This window comes from Talpa occidentalis, unplaced genomic scaffold (genome assembly GCF_014898055.3).
Source record: "Talpa occidentalis isolate TD23 unplaced genomic scaffold, MPIMG_talOcc4v2.1 talOcc4.16, whole genome shotgun sequence".
NCBI lineage: Eukaryota > Metazoa > Chordata > Mammalia > Eulipotyphla > Talpidae > Talpa > Talpa occidentalis.
In genome coordinates this window covers 74,975,708-74,996,554 of record NW_023601653.1, presented here as the reverse complement: position 1 = coordinate 74,996,554, position 20,847 = coordinate 74,975,708, and the positions used below count along the sequence as shown (strand labels likewise).

The window sequence follows — 20,847 nt, the reverse complement described above, 5'->3', positions numbered from 1 at the left end:
CAGGGAAGGATCAGGGCTAGGGATGACTGCTTTCCGTGAGGTCCTGGTTCAAGCAGTCATTGGCTAAGGGGTCTTTCTTGGCATTCTGGCACATTCTGAAGAGGAGGGCATGGGGCAAGACTTTCTTTTCTACTTAGTTTCACGTCCTGATGTATATAACCTTGGACATTTGAAGACTGATTTTTGCTGTTGCTGTTATTCTCAGGGGATGGTGAGCATTTCAGGCCTACGTGTCTGAAACATGACTTTTCAAGCACCACATAACCTAAGCCCCCTTCTAATGAGGAGTTGGTATTGTTCAAGTGGCATGTGTTTGGAGACAAAGAAAAACTCAGCCTTTGGAGAACTGAGGTCAGGACTCTGTAAAGAGTCAATGTCAGGACTCCTCTGCCTCCCCTGCACAGGTGGAACTCTATTGTAGGACCCCGTTTCATGAAAACATGGGACCCTTATTACTCTGCAGCTAGGGAGGTAAGCACCAGCTCCAGTTTTGGGAAGCTGGTCCAGCCCACTGATGAGAACTGGAGCTGGGGCGGGTGGGTGCCCTGGGCTCTCCCACATGTGACGGGCCCTTCCTCCTACTGACTAATAAACCACCTCAGGTTCCAGTAAGTTCTCAGAACAGGAGAGGTCTCCAGCTTCTCCATACACATGGGACATGCACAGCTTCCTCGAGATTTCTTGGCTTTTCTCATCATTATTATTCTAGGGGTCAAATTTGCTATTTCTGTAATTATTATTCTAGTATTTTCCATGCTACTCTACTCTATTCTACTCTACTGTATTCTTAAATCCTTATGTTTTCAGTGGGTTCTTGAAGAGCAGGGCATTAAAGAAAGTATCTAACACATGAGACCATCTGAACAGTTTCACTGTTGGAGCTGAAGTTCATTCAACTCAAGACACTCTCTCTGTCCAAATCTCCAAGGCAAACTTTCTAGGAAACCCTGATTCCACCCCTCCCATATTAAAATTCAAAATAGAGACAAACCCAAAACTCTCTCTTTGTTTTACTTACTTAATTTGCATTTGTCAGTATTTGACAAGTTTTGAACTTCTTGGGAGTTATTTATATTTCCAGCCGCTCTCCCCTTCTTAGAGTCAAGAGCACCATATGTTTACTTCCGGCTGTGAAATAGTATTTCCCTGAATTGTCTCAATTTGCCTTTAGCATACATCCAAAGGCACTGCAGTTGCCCTCCGCGTCAACATCATCTGACTTGACCTCCTTGACTCCACAACTGCATTACCAGCCACAGCTGTCAGTCCTAGAGGGTCCAACCCTGCACCTTGTCCTCTCAGAGCATGGCTTCAACCATGGGTGCTGACTCCATTGCTCCACATCTCTGGCCGGAGTCTCCTCCCTTGCTATTACCCCTTCTGCTTTCACTGAACCCAGTTTTTGCCCTCACTGAGTCTTTCTGATCACTCACATGCTTCCGGAGCTCCCAGGCTGACACCAAGCTTAACTTGTAGTTCTCAGCTTGGCCCCACGGCCAAGCAAGTGTTGTCTTCAACCCAAGGCAGACTCCCACGCTGTCTGGGCCTCTGCTGTGTATATTTGACTCAATCCCCACCCTAGTTCACACCAGTGTCTGTTTTTAGTGCTTCCAGGCTACAGAGTCTGCCAAAAATGATGCTGAGTTGTTGCGAGACTGACTCCACATTCACGATGTCAGTCTCCATCGTGGCTTCAGCTCTCTGTGACCTCTCTGTGACTCGCTGGCCTGTATCACCTCTAGTGCCCTTCAGTTAGAGAACACCGAGAACATCCCACATTCTGTGATGAGATGACAGATCACCCGGTGTCACTCCTAACACTGGCCTTCATCAGAGCCTGCTTCTGTTCTTTATTATTTATAGAACTGTAGGCCTGGAGAGTTGGAAGGACCCCTGAGAGTCTACCAGGATCTCTGGGCTGCAACTTATCAAGTTGTAGAAGGCTTTATCCATAGGGACTCTTCTTTGGAACTCCAATAGATAGAAGAAGTGAGTGTCTTCTGCAGTTGTCCCTGCAGGAGGTCCCCAGGCCTCTGCTAAGGGCATCCTGTACCAACCATGCTGGTGAACCTATCACGACCCAGGGGAGGAGACTGACTCAGAACAGAGGTGTCTGTCTGAGGTCACAGGACAGTGGGAGGCTGACTGGGACTAGTTCCCAGGACTCCTGACGTCAGTTCTCTTCCAACCCAGAGGAAAAGGGTAAGCACAATGTCTCACACTGTCTCTGAAGTCAACCATCCTCTCTTACAATTTCTTCCAACAGATACTCATTTCTCTTCCAGCTTCTTCAGTCCCTCCCTTTTCACTGACTTTCGCTCTGGTGTCAAGAACGTCTAGTCTTTACTGTGAGGAAAAACAAGGCCTCTCTTGGCCATTGCTGCCAAATGCTTTCTTCTTTCCTCCGGGGCCCGCTCCCTCCATGGCTTCACACCTGGAGTGAGGCCCTCTGCTGGCTCCACTCTGTCTCCTTCACAGAGACCCTCGCTCCCGCCCTCCATGCACCCTCACATCCTGCAGGGCTTAGCTCAGAACACACACAGTCCCTCCGTTCTTCCATCTCCACACGTGACTGTAGTCTGAGCCACCTTCGTCTCCCTCTTGTCTGCCTGCTCCCTTACTGGCCTCACTCCTACATTCTTTTCCCAACATCGAAGTCGCCTTTCAAAAATGCAAAAATAACCAAGTCAACCCGCCCGCCCAGCTCCCAGTTCTTATGCTTACTCCAGGACTGCTCAAGTCCTGTGTGTGGGGAAGACCAAGACTGTGAAGGTCGCTCCCAGCCTCCTTCACCCACTGCCCTGGCCAACCGGCTTTCTCCCAGTCTTCAGCACAAGAGTCTTGAAATACACCGTTGCCTCTGATTGGGACATTCTTCCTGACTCTTCACCTCTCGACTCTTACGTTCACTCTAGTTCTCAGCTTGAATTTTAATTCTTCAAGTAGCTTTTCCTAACCTACCTGTCTAAATGAGTTACTCCCTCTGCCACTAACCCAACACTATAGTTACTTTATCTTCTTAACACTTAGCCCAATTTATAATGACTTATTTACTTATTACTTATTTGATCTCACGTTCACAGCAGGTGGAAGCTCCAATGAGATGATGCCAGTTTACTTTTCTGTTATGTAAGTTTCACTATCATCCAGCACCAGGCCGGGAGTAATGACTGAAGACATGTCCAAATAGCTGTCTTGAAATTCTTCCTCCCTTGGCTTCCACGCCAGTGGTGCTGTCCATTCTCCAAAGCCTCTTTGTCTGTTTCATTTACTGGTTCTTATCCTTCTGAAGGTCAGTTTCTAAGGTCCTGTCCCTGGTTTTTCCTTCTTCCATGAATAACACTTGTCCTATAACCTCATCAGTGGTTTTTACACTGACACCTTGTATGAGTGGACCTATGCCTGCTAAGATCTGAGCCTCAGCCTCCCCCCACCTTCCACCCCAGCATATCCATCCGTGGAGCTCCCTTGTCCTGCTCCATGCCCTCCTGCCTCTGTGAGACCTGCAAGTCCCTCCAGCTGGAGTGGTGTCTGCCTTGGGTTGAGGCTGTGGAGCCAAGCTGAGACCTAAAAGTCAAGCCTGTCATTAGTCTGGGAGTGATCACAAAGACCCAGTGATGGTGTTTATTTCAAGATCCTTAACATTTTCTGTCTTCAAACTCCTGCCCCCTCCCCAGTTCCTTTCCCTCTGCCCCCGACTCCCTCAGGAGACATATTCATCCAGGCCTTGGCCCTAGATGCCAATCCTCATCCTGACCTCAGCAAAAGCACAAAGGTTTTTAACTCTTAGTTTTAAAAATGCTCACTTCTCACTGTCTCCTGTCCATCACATGCATTTCAGCCCCCAGCCTGTTCTCACGCTGCTTCTCCCAGATGATCACTGTCTAAGGCAGGGGGTGACGTGGGGGTGAGTAGGGAGATGGCAGAAGACCGTAATTTTTAAAGTACACGGCATAATTACAGATGGGGACGGGGTACTTTATATTCAGAGTAGGTGCTTAAATAAGGATGCTCTTGGAGAACACAGTGCTCTCAGAGCAAGAAATGATGGAGACACGGAAATGCCAGCTCCCCTCGCTGGGGCATGCTCATATTCTCCTCCCAGCAGCCGCCACGTGTGCTGGCACCTACTCTCCAGTGACTTTCTGGTGCCTGATCGCTGGTCCCTCTTGTTACTTGGGCCAAGTTCAAAAGCCAGGGCTGCAGCGTCCTCCATCATCATCTCGCCAACCCTCCTCTTGGTGTCAAAACAAGGGAACAGTCTAGAACTGACACACTCGGAAAGCTTTGTGTCTGCCTCTCCCTCGTGTGGCTGTCTGGGGTCTACTTCTAGAAACTCGAGTGCTTGTTTTGTGTGCTTCCAAAAGAAGAGAAGAGGGAAAAGCTTGGACTGCAACTTAAAAATGTAATTAGCTCCGTATTTTAACAACATTTTGACAATAATTGCTTCCCTATGAGGCTGAGAGATCTGCAGTGCAGACTCCCTGGTGCCGCTGTCAGAGTGAGTGATACCGAAGGCCCCGCGTACCCTGGAAATAGAAGTTACCAGGGCTGGTCTGTTCCTAAGCCTTGTTCTGCCTTCTCCTTCTGCTTGGAGGCATTATCAAAGCTGGCATGTGTTTAGACCTACCCACAGCTGACCTTTTTAAAAGGGCTGCGTGTGCCCAGGCTACTGAGTCATGGGAGAGAAGTGGGGTGAGATGCCGCCCCACTGATGGAGCGACTTAGAACCTCATGTTATCTGGGACTGGTCCGGCTCAGAGCCTTCTGCTGGCAGCTCCTTCCACTGACTGGGGTGAGCACACACTTCTCAAACCCCCAAGGCTACAGGAAAAGCAGTCTCCATATCCCAAAGTGGATCCCAGACCAGAGAGATCTAGGAGGCCTCATTCTCGGGGTCACTGCTGGAACCTGACTCTACCTTTGGTCTCTGCTCTCTGGGACACTGGTAATAAAACCAGCAGTTTGCTAATTTTTAGCAGTTCAACCCTTTCTTCCCTTTGTTTTTGAGGGGAACATTCCCAGGCATTCCATTTTTAAGAACTAAATGGGTGAGTGTGATAAATAGGTATGCATTGTTTCTGGTCACACTGGCCTCCTCACAGCTGGCCCAGCCCTGGACCAAAGCCAGGGCTGGGGCTTGACCTGGGAAAGGGAAAACATGAACACTGAGGCTGGGGGGCTTGACCTGGGAAAGGGAAGACATGAACACTGAGGCTGGGGTTTCTTGGAGGAGGAGGCTGGCTGCTTGAGGCTAAGCACAGGTGAATTTCTTGCTAACTTTAGTTGGCATTTGAAGCACCTGCTTCCCTTCACCAGAGGGACAACGTAGAGTGTAGGTGAGGACACACATGCTAGCACCTCCCAGGGTGTTTTCTTACCTGTTTGCTCTCCTTCCAGGTCACATTAATCAGAATGGAAAGGGTAGTTAGCAGGACCCAGGGGCCCTAACACAGCTAGCTTTCATGAAAGGGGTGACAGGGGCTGACAGGGGCTGGGAAGAAAGACACTTCAGAGCCCCCCTCCCTCTGGATTTCTCTGATGTGCTGGAAAGGGGTTCAAAATCCATATCAGACTCTCACACAAGTGCTGAATTGAAGAGCAGTTTCAAGGGAAGCCACATCCCTGCCTGGCCTAAGAGCCAGGCCCCTCCCCACAGGCTGCCACCTGAGCCTTCAGTTTCCTGCGGGCAGTTCTGCTCTCCGCCTTCCCAGGGACCAGTCTGGACACCCTGACTTCAGGAAGCGGCTCCCTCGGCCCCGGAGACGCCCGCCCCCGGGCTTGCCGTGCCTACTCACGCCAGCCTGGCCCCGCAGTTTTCGCCTTCGATGTCACCGCCAGCCACGTTTTCGGTGTTGACAGACTCAGTCTCACTTGTGGGCATGCTCACTGCAAGAGTCAAAGGATGCAGAGCAAGGCATTGAGTGGGGAGGAGAAGGGAGAGAAGTATTAGTTGGCATCCAACCAATCCCAAGCGCTGCCAGGGGCAGGGAGCTATTGGGAGCGGGGGCTGAGGCCCTGGCATGGCCCTGACTGTCATGGCTGCTGCTTGTCTGGGGCCACCTGTGCTGCCGAGGACACTGTAATCTAGGGGGAATGTGGGAAGACACCTGGGGGTAAGATCGTTTATCTTACAGGCGACATCCTGCAAATGCTGAGCATTTCTTTACCCTCAGCTCCTGGGTCTTGGAAATGTGGAATAAACTTTTTTACTCGCATCCACCACTTGCTATAAAAAGAGGAACTTTTGGGAAAACTTTCTAGTTCTCTTATTTCTTTTTATGCACCAGTTCTAAAGGGCTCGTTCCCCAAACTTAGAGTCCACCTTGTCTATAGAAAGGGCATTTTTGGCATTTGTGCCAACCACTAGATGGACGTGGAGGACGCCCCTTTCCCCGCAGAGCATGCTGGGCTCTGACTCGATCATGCCCAGGACCATTCCTGAAAGAGAACTTGGGGGGATGGCCACCGCCAGAATCATGTCCTCAGATGCAAACTGGCATTGAGACACCAGGGATGGGGAACATGTGTGTGAAAGCCTCCAAATTAAGTTCAATTATGGCCTCAATACACTGCCCAAAGTATCATCTCCCCTTCCAGTAACCTGGACATTTCCATCTCGGCCGGCTGATTTGGGATACAAACATCCCATTCCCAAGAGAGCAAACTGCTAGGCCACGCTCCTGACTCGCAGGGGCTGACCCGTCAGAGCCGTGCGGGCCTCCTAGCTTGGCACCCAGTTTGGTGGCTGAGAAGTAGCCATGCCTTTGATTACTTTATTCCAAACAAAAGTTTAACTCAAGAAAATTCTTCTTTACACTTTCTAGTATCCTTTTATATGATACAACGTGGTTGTTACTTTTGTTATTTTTGCCAAGCATTGTTGTTTAGAACAGCCATATGTCTTCTAGCCTGGCTCAGCTCCCCTTGCAAAACAGGGCTCCTCAGATGGTGGGATGGCCTCTAGGCCCCAGCAGCCACAGAATCTGCAGTAGTGCTGGGGGAGGGGTAGCATCAGTTGATGGGCCACCAGGTGACAAGTCCCCAGGGGTGGCCACAGCCCAGGAAAAGACTTGTACTGGCTACATGGATAATGGAGGTGGACATGGATTTTCCCCAGTTTCTTTTCTTTTGGATGAAGACGAGATGGGCATGTGAGAAGAGACTCATGTCAAGAACACAGAAGGTACAAAGCGAAAGTCGACAACTTACCGTATGTTCTTGTATCAGAGACCTCTCAACTTAGGCCTTATTGTCAATAAAATTGGGTAAAAAAGAAATCCAGATGTCATTTCAAAGGTGTTTGGGGCTGGATGGGACTTTAGGCATGAGTCAGCTCTAACTTGTCTCCGTCACTGCACAGGGCGGGGTCTGGTTCAGGTGCTGAGCTGGTGCCGTGGGTTTGGACTGGACCCGGGGTTGTGACCTCCTGTGTCACACTCACTTTGATAGCCCTCATGTTGACTGACTCCCTTCTCTATGCTCTAAGACGAGACCAAGTTCTTAAAGCTGAATCAGGTTCTGGGAGCATTGGAGGAGGTGAAGAGCCAAATGGTCAGATTTTACAATGTTTATACTCCCTTGACAGCCCAAGGTCTGGGGAGCTGGTGAGTGAGACCAGACTTAGGGACATTTCTAGCACTGGGAGACAAGTGTCCTGGGGTTTCTTGCATAATGTACATTGAGCAAAAATTCGTAAAACTGAAGAGCCTTCAGTCTTCGAATCCACCTTTCCAACCACCTCTCATCTAAGGTTCCTTTAATGCTCCAGATATTGCTGTTTAGAGTTGAGTGGGGTCCAAGGGGCTTTTTGACTTTTGGATACTTTGCACCCAGTGATCCCCTCATGTGCTAGTGAGTGGTGTGACGGTGGTGGTGCTCGGCTGGGAAGGCACCCAAGATAGCAGGCCTGAGCATTAGGGGGCTGTATGGTATACAAATCAAGGCACTACCTGCATGGGTATCAAGCTGGCATGTATGGTGACCTCAGTCTTGGCTGGCACTACTCAAAGGAGGGGCGCCACCAAGGCATAGATGCTGCTGATTGCCATGGTGGCTGACTGCACACATGGCAAGAGATTGGCAGTGGCTTTGAGTGGCACAGATTGCCATGCTCTCTCTCTCCCTTTCTCTCTCTCATACACACACACACACATACACACACACAGAGCCACTGCATCATAATCATCAAGAGAGACCCCTCCCCTCCAGTTTGGTGAGCACCAACATACATTTACACACAGAACACAGGGCAACATTACCATGGGTTTCTGTGGAGTGACTAAACCAAGCAAACTTCCCTTTCTTCTGATCAAGTAAGCCCGCCGGAGTGCCTCCTTTCACAGACAAGATGGTCAGTGTCAAGAACCAGGAGGCGGACATCAACAGAGAACATGCAGTCAGGCACGGGCAAAAGAAAAAACAAGGAACTCAGCTTTCACATCAACATCCATTTTCATCTCCAAAAATAAACTCAAAAAATTACAAAAAGCAATAAACTAAAACATATAAGAAAACATAACAAAATAGAACCAAAACCCCCAAATGAACTTGATTAACAACACAAAGACACATGAGGGACAAATGATGGTCCCTAAGGAGACGGAATTACTCTGGCAGAGGCTTCAGTCTACACTGATGTATCTGGTGAGTGACTTTGGGGAGTGGGCTTCCCCACAGGGGTCACCGCTGTCCTGATGCTTCTTTTACAGGTTCAAATGGGGTGACTGCTACAAACGACAGCATTGGCGTCCCTCTGCGCCCCCGTCCAACGGCCAGGTGACTTGAATTCTCTGCCACCTGCAGTGGATTCAAGGATTTTCTCACTTCCACCCAGATTTTCTCACTTTCTTTCCACTTTGCAGGAGAATAAAGAACCCACTGATCCACCAGCCTTTGATTCCATCCAGTAGAGACCCACCAAGTGCCTCTGGCCCAATCTCATATAGAACATACACAGATCTGTTTTTAATCAGTTTAAACTGTCAAAATAGTTACTAAATTGCTTGTCAATGAGTGGTCTTTGGAAGTGGTTTGTTTGTAAGTGAGAATTCTGTAATTCTCTTGGGTCTGGACTGAGAGAGGAAGGACTAGTGAGCGTGTAGACACCCATTACTGTAAACGCTAGCGGAGGAATTCTGTGCTCTGCAATGCACTTTGGGTTCTGGATGTCAAATGTTTTAGAGGGGGTTATCTGAGGAACAGTGTTTTTCCCCTTCACTGAAATAGGGGTAGCTGTGGGGCCTATGCTGGGCCTCTAAGGAGGCTTTTGGGGAGGAGCGGTGAGTAACTTAGCAATGAATGCGGGGGGAAGTCTATTACTACTCAGAAAAGGGGGCACATGCCTGGGTAAGGAAGGGTATGTGGACCCATCAGGTCCAGGAAAAGGCATGAGGACAAAGTTAACCCAAGTTTTAGGTGCTTCTTTATATCAGCTTCTTTTGGAATTTGTATCATGTTCAAAAAACATTCTTGAATCTTGCTTGTTGGTGAGAATTCTGAAGACTGGTTCTTCATAGAAAAGCAGCAGGCTTATTTTTTAACCTATGTAAAGGGTCAGGTCTCAAACATGCATCTTTGAAATCCAAAGCTTGGGATAAACTCTGTAGCATTATTTTTTCACTTCTCAAAAATCCTATATGAACAAAAGCACTGACAGTTATGAGCTGAGGTGAACGACTTATTCAAATTTCCCTTCTAGAATAATCTGTCTCAATTTAGAATGCTGACAGTCATAATAAGTGGTCTTTCGTTGGGAGGTATAAAGGTATAAAGGACTAAAGGCTGCCATCACCAAGTTTCTCTCTGTTCATGCAGTTGTCTGGGGAGACAACCTACTTGGCCAATGATGGGCAGCCCAGAACACTTTGACTTTTTATGCACCATCAGCTTTGGGCTTTAGCATCAGTGTGGTCCCATCTACCGTGACACCAGAAATGAGGCTGGATGGTCTGTTCATCTGCTGACAATGGCATGATAACACCCTCCGTGGAGGGAAATGTGCTTTATCAGATGGATTTAGGAAGGTGAATATTAAGGAAGAGCGCTGGAGGGGAAGCTAGTTTCCTAGTTCCATTGTTGCAGGTTCTGTAGATCAAATAAGGGTTTCTGGGCTCTCCTGTCCCCTGACATATTGAGATGACTCCAAATGAAAATGAGATTTTTGTGAAAGAGTGATTAACAGCTGCCATTGTAGGTGGTGGATAACAATACATTTTAGGCAATATCACGAATGCCAAGATGACTTGGGTAGACACCATGTTGTCAACAACTGACATTAAACTTGAATTAAAGTCTTCTCCTCATGAAACATCTACTCTTGGTGACAATTCCTGTTTGACTGGTGCATCCAATGTCCCTCCTGATCTGCTTGGAGGAAAGTGGTATGTGGATACCGGGGGCGGGGGGGATTATAGTAGTCCACTTCCAACATGGGACAATCCCTTGAAAGTGGGAGTCACGTGAATCTAGTGTGCTGGCGGAGAAGAGCATTAGATGTAAGCTGTTGTGAAGATTGGTATTAATATTTAGGAGTCCTCCATCAGCACCAGGTAGATCTCTGAAAGCATGGCTGTACAGGTTAGCTGGCCAGCTGTGGTCAACAGACCAAAAGCAGGCTCACAGCATCACAATCCTCTCTACAAAATGGTTGTCTCCAGTCAATTCCTTCTACTGCTTAAAACAAATCTCTAGGTGGTGCACCTGCTCCAGCCTGTTCCGGCGTGTGGACACTCATGCTTCCAGTGAAAAGAAATTAGATCTCATCCAGCCATGGTGATGCAAGCATGATACAACATGTGTCCAAAGATGGTTCCACTATCGGGAATAAACAGTGACTGCAGGTGGGGTGCTGGCCAAAGCTTGGGAGTTAGGAGCAACTTTAATTGTGATGAAGAAAAAGAGTCATGAGGTTACTTAGTAATCAATCCACAGAGGAAACAGTATGCAGCATCTTCTTAGGGATTCCTTTCTTTACCCTCCTTTTCCTCTTCCCTTCCTTCCTACCCCTGGGGCTGAGAGAAGATGGTGGATAGCATACACATGTAAGATACCCGGCCTTGCTCCTTGAGGCCTTCTGTCTCAGCCTGGGTGACTATAGAGCAAAACTTCATGTGAGAGAATGAGGAGTGAACTTGGGGAGTGATGGAGAGCTCTGCCTACTTCTGAAATCTCTGGTCACCCAAGACAGCTTCGACATTGACCCTGAGATGGAGCTTTACAGTGTCCTGTCGTGACTGTCAGCAGGGATGTTTGACCTCTTTTGAGATTTGCCAAGAGAAATGCCCAGTCTTCACCCTGGCATGTGACTGGGAGCTTCATTACCCAAGGTCAGAGAACTCATCAACTGCTGTCAATCTTTTTTTTTTTTTTTTTTTTATAGAGGCATGTTTATTTATTTATTTATTTATTTGTTTGTTCGTTCATTTTGTTTATACATGCACTGGGTACAGTCAGAAGCGCGGGAGGGTGAGAGAATTCACCAGAGCCAGAGCAGGGAGCAGAGCAGGCAGAAGGACCGAAGTACACTGCTGAGGGGAGCAGCGGGCGGCAGGAGAGGTCTGCGCGCCATGTGGGACCCTCCTCCAGTGGCCTGGGAGCAGCCGGGGATCGAACCGGCGCCGCAGAGGTCGCCGGCAGCTTTGCAACCCAGCGCTCAACCGCTGCGCCACCGGGGAGGCCCAACTGCTGTCAATCTTTTACCTCCTTTTGGTGAAGAGTCTTGGGGTGTCAGGGCCAGACCCCATGTAGTAGCTGGGGAGTTAGGAGCTGAAGGCATTTGTCAACCAACTTGGGCTTCTGCAGTGCTGAGGGGGGCCATATGGAGAGAATGGGCTGAGTTCTGGCTCAGCCAGGGGGCCGGGATCCAATTGTCCAGGCATCCATGCACTCTTGGATGGAACTGAAGAATTACTTTGCCATCTCCTTGGCAAATGCCCATTTTATTGTCCTTTTTGCATATGAATGTTATAATTAGTATTCATTTTCTCAAAGTGCTAATCAGAGTGCTGGCTAACAAGCAAAAGGATTCCTAATTTCTTACTTCACTGACTCTAATCTGGAGTCTGAAAGTCCCTGTAATCTGGTTCATCCTATTTTTTTTCAATATTTATTTATTTATGCATACAAGAGCTGGGGTGCAGGCCAGAGATGCAGTGGGGCAAGAGGATTCACCAGAGACAGAGAGGGGAACAAAACAGGCAGACTGACTGAAAGACACTGCTGAGAGCTGCAGGCGAGACAGGAGAGGTCTGCTGCGCCATGTGGGTTGCTTCCTGGCCGGCCGGGGATCCAACTTGTGCTGCAGAGGCTGCAGATTGCTTCATAGTGCCACCATAGTGCCTCCCTTGCGCCACCAGGGAGGCCCATGATTCATCCTATTTCTGATGGCTGATTATGTTCCCTCAGAAATAAGTATCGATGTTCTCACCCCAAACCTCTGAGCTACATTTGGAGATAAAGTCTTTAAAGAGGAAACTAAATGAAAATAGGGTCATGACTGATGTCATCGGAAGAAGAAATGTGGACACAGACACTTAGAGAGGGAAGACATGTGAAGACACTGGGGAAAAAAACCAAGCATCCTCACGCCAAGGAGAGACCTTAGAGGAAATGAACCCGGCTGACACCTTGATCTTAGACTCTGAGTCTCTAGAACGAAGGGACAATAGGTTTATGTTGTCTAGGTCACCTGGTCTGTGAAGGCAGCCTTAGCAGGTTAGGACGCTTACCCTCCTGACTCCCCACTACTTGCCACAGACACTCCCGCCCCAGTTGGGCTGCCCTGCTCATTGTCCTCAAACCTGTCATGTATATTCCAGCTTCTGGGGTTTTGCACGGATGATGTCATAGATGAAGCACTCTCCCAGAGTGTCCACCCAGCTTCAGTCCTGAATTCCAGAGGTCCGGGGACTTCACATCTTGGACCAAATCCAGATTGCTATTACTGGTTTTCATAAATAAGGCCTGATGCCCATTTGCTCAGGTGTGATCCATGGCTGCTGGTTAGAGACGGGAGAGGCTCTGAGGCCTGCAAAGTCAAAGGTATTTACTAACTGGCCCTTACAGAAGAAGTGTGCTGAGCCCTGAACTCTTCAAATTTCATCCATTCCTGGAGGCCCAGTTGGAGTTTGTAGAGGCTTCCAGGACCCCTTGCTGCCAGCGAGTTCCCCCTTCTTAGTCCCCCCTTTCTGAGCTCCCCGCTTCTGGGATCTGTGAAAATTTTAAATAAAAGCCTGATTCAAGTTTTAGCCCCAGCCTCACCCACACGTGTATCTTTGGGTGAGTTACAATCTTCTGAGCCCAAGTTTCCTTGCTGGCAAAAAGGAGGCCAGGATACTGTTTATTTCAAGTGCTTCTGCTAAGCATTAAGTGAAGTAATGTATAAAATAATCTTGTAAAATGTTAAGCACTATAAGCAATTGTAAATATTTGTTAATATTACTGACTAATTTTAATCTGTTTTCTCTTGTATTTGCTGTACATGTATTAGATTTGTCTCCCTGACTAAATTAGAACTTTCTTAAGGCCAGAGACTTTATATTATAATGCTGTGGCTTCTAGCTCAGATCCTAGAGGTATTGGATATGGAACTAGAATAATAGCACTTTACACTTTCATGAAGTTTTATGGGCAGGCCTATTCATCGGGCACGCTAAGTGTGTGTCCTCACATACTCCTCTGTCCCTCAGCCACGCCCCATGCTTCAGGAGGCTGACCTTCCTAAACTCCTATGCTAGGGCATTCTCTGGATTGAACTGTAGCTGAGCACCCCCTCTTCTGGCTCCCTGGAGGGTGAGGCTAATATCCATTCCCCTGCAGCCTGTCTGTAAGGTGGCTGCACATAGGTTGCATCCTGTTGCTAAGGTCACAGGCTAGACATTTGGTCACATGACCAGGGCCGCTGGTCACCCTCTCTGACCTCCCGCGGCTGCTGCTCCCCTGCCTTCCAAATACACACACTTTGTCCCTTTAGGCTTGTGGTGATAACAGTTTCCACAGTGTTTCCTACCCCCAGGGTACTGCATGGCCCTTGCTGACTTCCTTAAATGCTGCCTGCATCTTCACAAACCTCTCCTTCAGCTCCTTCACAAACCTTCTCCTTCACAGTGCTGTTTCTGTTAGGAGCCTGGTAAATGGCATTATCCCATCGACCGGTGAAGGGGTGGTTCCCCAATTTTGCAGTGAGTAGCCACAGTGAGAGGTAGTAAATGGCAAAGGATGGCTGGCCCAAGTCCAGGGCTTTGCCTGCCTGACTCACATCAGCAACCTCCAGAATAACCTTACTCAATGCACATATGCAGGTCAAATATTCAACAAGGACCGGTGGTGTTACAATGGGGATGGCTTCCGTCCCACAGCGTAAGGGAACCAGACGCTCTGCTTGGGATGACTGTCCCTGCACAGAGTCTGCTGGGAGGGACTGTGTTCTATTTATTCTGATTTCATCTTCTCTTGCAGAAAAATAACTTGGAAAGTTAGTCCTTCAGTATTTTTCTACAGCGTGGCAGATTAAGAACATGGCCGCATGTCAGCTCGGGTTAGTTGGTGCAGGAGCTCTTTGTATGTCTCTACCCAGCTCAGAGTCTTAGGGGTCTCCTGGGTCCCGTGAGCCCCGGAGATGCCAGAGATAGTCCTTGCCTTGGTTTTGCAACTAAAAAGCTCTAAACCATTCACAAAATCAAGATTTTCTTGATCTCTTTCCAAAGTAAATTGAACTAGGTGATGTAGCGAAGGTCTCTGCTAAGGGAGAGAAAGATGAAGTAGGAAAGAAAGATGAAGTAGGGTAGAAGAAAAGCAGACTGTCAAAAGAAAAAGAGAAAAAAAAAAAGGTGAGTGAGAAAGGTAAGAAAGCTAAAGGGCACCCAACCACAGCAGCCTGTCTGGGTAGAAACGTCACAGAGTCAGGTGCTCCCAGCCTCTAGAACCTTCCTCCAAACTTCCTGCCAGTCCACCCCAGCATGGCTTCCTCCACAGAAGCAATTAAAATCTGGTTGATTTTAAGCTATCAGAAAGTAAATATAAAACAGGATTAAATATTAAGAAGCCAAACAACATGGTCTTATTAAAACAGCACAATATAAGCATGATGTGCCATCATCATAATTATTATTACTGCTATAAACTGGGAGGAGGCATAAATGCCTGCCCTTGATCTGCAGCCATAATCCAAAGAAGAAAACCAGGGTCGTTGTGCTCTCAGCAGGCCATAAACACGCAGCGCTCAAGCAGAAAATTTCTCTCTACAATTATGGTGCCACTGAGTGGGGCCACCTCAGCTATTACTGGGGGTCAGGACCAGGGAAGGTGGGTGGTGGTGGGAGGAGACACGGGAAGGAAGTTCAACTGCACCATACTAATGGCTAGAGAGTGGCATGTATGCATTTTCTTGCTCGCCCACTCCTGCTGCTCCCCTCTTCATGATGGGGGCATCTGATCTCATAAAGGATGCTGGACACCCCTGAAGAAAAACAGCTCACTGCAACCACCGGGATGAGACAGGGGCCTTCTAGATAAGGATGATGGCGACTCTTCTGTATAGGACTCCTTTGAGGCATGAAACTACTATTAGTTCAGACAGAGGACATTGCTACAGTTCCCAAGGCCAGGCTTAACCAGCATATGGTTGCCCATGTGGTATTGGATGAAAGGGTCAAGGAATGACTTGTGCCCCACCCTTTGCCCACTCAGTCCAGTGAGGGTACACCTCCACTTTAAGATGTGTGCCCCCAGAATGCAAATGCTTCCAGGATGCATCATAGGAATAGCAGTCACTCCTAAATAATAATAGCCCAGCTTCTTGATCTCACTATATACCAGGAACTTGACATATATCAAGTGATGCAAGCCCCAAACAACTGTATACAGATCAGGAAACTGAGGCTTAAAAATTAAGTCAATTATTCAAAACAAGAACCTAATAAGATCCAGAATTTGGCGCCTAGTAGATGTTATGTGAAATATCCACTTAGCCACTCTGTAAACTGGATGAATTGATAAAGCCCTTTCCTAAGTAGAGAGAGGACTAGGGAGTTCTGAGGATGTAAGATAAGGAGAAGGGTAGAAAGTATGGAGGAGCAGATCCTGGGGAGAAGCCACAGAGCTCATCAACCCATGCACAGTGTCCTGCTAGCTTTTCTGGGTCAAGGGCGGGGAGCAATAGCAGAGTTGCATGCCTGGGAGAATGGGCGGTGGAGCCAGGTGCCTGAGTATGAGTCTGACCATCACCTGGATCCGCGAGACTTTGGATGTGTTACTTCACTTTGTGGCTCAGTTTCCCCACTGCAAAGTGGAGATCTGAACCAGACCTGTGTTGCAGGGCTAGAAGGTGCCAGCAAGCCCTTCGTTTCACAGGTGAGAATGCTAAGGCCCAGAAGGTCAGTGACTCGCCCAAGGTCGCATAGTAGTAAGAGAGCCAGTCATCTTTCCTCTGTCCAGTGCTGCCTCCTTTTCCCACTCGTTCACACACATCACAGAGAGGCCGAAAGTCCACCCTTGGTAGCGACGGCTAAGCATAGGACAAGAGACTGACCTCCTTGTCTAGAATTCAAAAGTTCCTCTGGGGATGAGTTTCACCCTGTGTGCCCTGTTCTTTGCTGTTTATAACGGACAGAGCTCATGGTTGATTCTCATTTTCTCTTGGCCTTGGTCCCCTTCCTGCTTTCTGCTGCTCCAGATAATTTTGGCCCAGGTCAGATTTCTGGCAAGCTGGCCCAGCGTGATCTGAAGAAGCCCACCCAGGGGGAGCTGGAGAAAGAAGCAGTACTCTGGAAGGGTCTCAGCCTTGCCTTGCCTTCCTGCCTGCAAGAAAATTGCTGCCTTAAATTTCTAGGCTGCCTCCATTAGTGGCATTTATGTGAAGTGACTCACTTCAGCTCCCAACCCCATGGTGCCTCTTTGGCCCCATAATTTCATGAACGAGTTTATGGGCAGCTGTCAGAATATCAATCAGTTTGCCCCCTTCTGTGGTGAATCCTTTCCTTTAATCAATCTCCCAAATCTGCTGGTTGGATGCTTGCAGTTCTTACTTTCCTCTTGCTTTGCCCCAGCGAGGATGCAGTACTTGGTCTGTCTGGCAACATGTATTATCCAGGTCTTTAACAGAGAGCTCCTTAGCGCGATCACTTTGCATATTTCTAGGTTCGATGCTTTGGGCCAAGGTGCAGGGAGGCAAGCACCCCTTCTCTGCGTGAGTCAGGCTGTGAGGATAAAGGTTCAGAACTTAGGACCAGGTTCAAATAGAGGCAGCAGCTAGAGACACAGCTCTGGGACACCGCAGGGCCGTTTGTCAAATTCTAGAAAGAAACTGGAAAGAGTCCATGTAGATAAGGTCAAGGAGGAGACACACCTCATCAGCATCTTCAAATATTTGACGTCTTTTCAACGGAAGGAAGATACACCCTTGCCTCGAGGAGCTCTACCAGGAGCAGGCATTGAGAAAAGAGAATTGGCAGGGCAAAGATTTTGCCCTCATAGAGGAAACATTTTTAAAATGACTCGACTGCCTGGAGAGACTAGAGGTGCTCATTACTCCAAGTTTTCAAGCAAAGCCTGGATAAGCATTTGCTAGGGGTTTGCGAGGAGATTGCTGAGATTTCTTTTGCATTAGGAAAGATAAACTGAGATTTGCAAGAACGCAGCACTCCTGCTGATGAAACCCCGGGCTGCAGAACGGTGAGAGGGTGAGGGGCTGGGCCAGCCAGAGGGGCCCTTGATGGCTTCCGTCCTCTCCTCTGCTGGAGAAATCTTTCCTGAGCACTGACTCCTCCTATCACATCCCTGTCACTCCCCGCCCAGGCCCTTCAGTCTGCTCCCAAAGCCCCCCAGCTTGGTTCCACACTACACAAGCCACCTCTTCCCCTTGTACGCAGCCCTTGCCTGTCCCAGTCACTCTGGATACGCCACATGTGGGCAGCCTGCTCTGACACCATTTTACAGGGGTGCTCGCCAGGTACTTTGCATGACCACGATCTGTTCTCTGCCCTGTGGCCACCTATCTAGAACTTTCCCTGGGCTTCTCCATATGTACCGATCTTCTTACTCGCTGTCCTACCACGTTTGTGAAGGCTTTTTGAATGCCACAGTGTTGCATTTTCTTCTAGAATATGTGTGGTCTGTCCTGGTCTGGTACTCTGCCACACACACAGCCCTTCTTCAAAGGAGCCCGCCACTGCATGACATTGAAGCACATCCATGGAATCACTCACTGGCTCCTCACCTGCCCAGGAGGGTCAGGGAGAATGTCTCTGCTCACTCTTTGTGGGCGAGGACATGGCCTTGGTTGAGCAGGCCAGGCCAGACGCCGGTCTCTGCCGTGGGCTTCTGGCCACTGTCCATGGCCTATATGCCCTGTGTCTCGCGGTTGGGAATGGGAGGCGTTGAGGCTGCCCTGTTCTCACCTCACCTACTCTATCTGCCATCTTCGGCCTCACTCTGTTCTTTTGGACAGGATACTTCCAGAAAGCTGCCATGGCGAAGGCAGATCCCTGAGAACCAGAGGCGACCTGCCCAGGACCTGCATCTTCTGCCAAGGCCAGGGGCGCTCCACACACTTGGGCTCTACTGGCTCACACATGCTCACTCAGTTTTCTTCTCAGACCCCTTCTTCACCCTCTGGAGGGGCACAGTGTGCGTGTCTGGGAGGGGTGAGCTGTTCACTGGTGCCTGTCTGGGGGTGGGATGGGAGTTACAGGCAGCCACTGGCTTGGGGAGGCTCTTCCTACCTCTTGGGAGAGTCTAGGGAAGAGACAAGACGTGGTTCCTGGGGGCAGTGGTTGCTCAGGCCCATAGATGCTGGGGGGGACCCCACACCAGGCATGGAGAAGGAGAAACCAGCCCCAAACCAAATATGCAGGAAGGGACAGATTTTAACACTGGACAAAGTCACTTTTATTATTCTACTGAGCAGTCTCTCCCCCCAGATCCTTCCTCCCAAGACTGAATCTGAATCAAAGGTATTATTTGCCCTCTCTCCCTCCTCCCCTAATCTCAGAAGTCTCCTTTAATTTCTCAGGAGAGCTGGGCTTGCAGGAGAGGACGATTGTTCTTCCTTTAGAAAAGAAAAATGGTTTTTGAAACCTAGAGGACAGGCCCCACTGTCTTCCACAAGCAAAAGGCCTGGAGGCAAGGCAGGAAGTGGGGAATGCTAATGCTCCAGAAATCTGGCCTTAAATGGGTGGCAGGCCTGGTGTTCTCAAGGCCTGGGGCACAGATTCCACAGGCTGGTGCTGTGTGCTCAGTGGCCCAGGGCACCCAGGAGGAGGGAGAGGACACACACAGCAGTTCTGGTCTGGATGGAGCGATGGCCAGGGAGGGTGGGTTGTGGGGGGCTTCCGACCCAGGAGGTTGTGTGCTCTGTGGGGAGCAGGTGTGCATCACGGGCAGGGCAGACTCGAGCAGCTCCCTTGCCTCTACTGCCTGCATCACAGGAATCTTTCTTATTCTTAGCTAAAAAGATGTGAAGGCAGGATGCATGTCAGATTTGGGGAGAGCAGAACAGAGACAGCGGCCTATTTTTAATTCCAATAATACCATGGGAGCATGAGCCTCCTCGCAGAGGGGAAGGACCCAGCACAGAAGTGGCACTGGTGAGAAAAGAGGGGCCGCATCTCAGAGGATGGGGGTGCGGGAAGGAGAAAGAGAGAGGAAAGAGGAGAGGTGTCATGGAAAATGCACATGGCAGAGTCGGGCACACCAAGATCCAGGGTCCTCTCGGCACGGCCGCAAGGGTTGGCGGGGCATGGAGCTTTGACAGCTCGGTGCTTTCCTCATACATAGATGGGCCAATGAGAAGAGGCTGCCAGGATCTCAACTGCACACCCCTGATGGAAACTAAAGCGGGGGGTGGGGGTGGGGAGCAGAGACAGAGAAGCAATTAGCGCTCGTAATTAACCAGGTGAGGATAATTAACAGCACCATTGGGAGGACGCTGTTGCACCCACAACACCTCAGACCAGTGTGTGGAAGTTAAACAGCCTCAGGTGTCAGCTCAGAAGAAATGATCTTCTCTTAACTCGAACTGCACAAAAATGGCCAGATCTTGTGATCCGGTGCCTTCCCACAGCCGAGTGTACCAGAAGGTGGGTGTGGGGAAAACGCCATCAAGATGCTATGGAGGAGCTTCGTGTGCAGACAGGGACACAAGGGAGGAGAGGCTTCTGGAAGCCCTCCTGGCACTGAGATCCCACTGCTGGATGCTTTCAAGGCAAAGACAAAGATATCAGGATATTGGCTCTGGGAAAAGAGCAGAAGACTATGGGCCATGAAGAGGTGGGCTGTTGGAGGCTGCAAAGAGGCCACCTGAGGTTCTTACATAAGGGACTCCTTCTTGTGGGCACCTGCTGCCCCACCAAGATGGGGAGAACCGTCTTGTGTCTGCAACACAAGGACACTGTCCCCTTGCTCAGCCACCCCCAGTTCTGGAATACACGGCTCAAAGAAAAAGTGCCAGAGGGGCCTCCGAAGGGTTCAGAATGCTCAAGGATTTATAGAAAAGAAGATGATTCAGGTGTCACTTTTATATATTAGGAAGCTGAGGCCTAGAGAAGGTGTGGGCTAGTGAGTGTGGGCTTGTTCGAGGTGACAGAGCTAGTGAGTGTGACAGCTGAGACCAGGGCCAGGTCTCCTGACTGCCATTCTGGGTCTTCTTTCCCTGTACTTCCCCTTCCCCTTCCTATCGCTAGGATGAGATCTGGGGAGAGGATACTTGGTTCTCTGTGCTTATCTTTCCCCTGCCTGGGGAAGAGGGTGGCTTGTAGGATTCAGACAGGCCAGAGTTTGAGTAGTGGCAGCTAGCATCATAATATTCACTATTAATGCTCCGAGTGTAGAATGCCTGGACACCGTGTATAG

The 20,847-nt window shown here is 49.2% G+C and overlaps 1 protein-coding gene across 7 annotated transcripts in view; it reads right to left on the bottom strand.

Annotated features, from left to right (window-relative positions):
• The window catches only part of CACNA1C (calcium voltage-gated channel subunit alpha1 C), a 561,196-nt gene that overhangs the window by 112,443 nt on the left and 427,906 nt on the right, over nucleotides 1-20,847 (bottom strand). For 5 of the 7 annotated variants that reach the window (XM_054696576.1, XM_054696574.1, XM_054696573.1 and 2 more), the window contains one exon: nucleotides 5,799-5,889. In XM_054696576.1, the coding sequence (XP_054552551.1) occupies nucleotides 5,799-5,889 (91 nt within the window). Of the gene's footprint in view, nucleotides 1-5,798; nucleotides 5,890-8,261; nucleotides 8,337-20,847 lie in introns of all 7 variants that reach the window. The other 2 variants (XM_054696571.1, XM_054696570.1) reach the window with 1 other exon arrangement.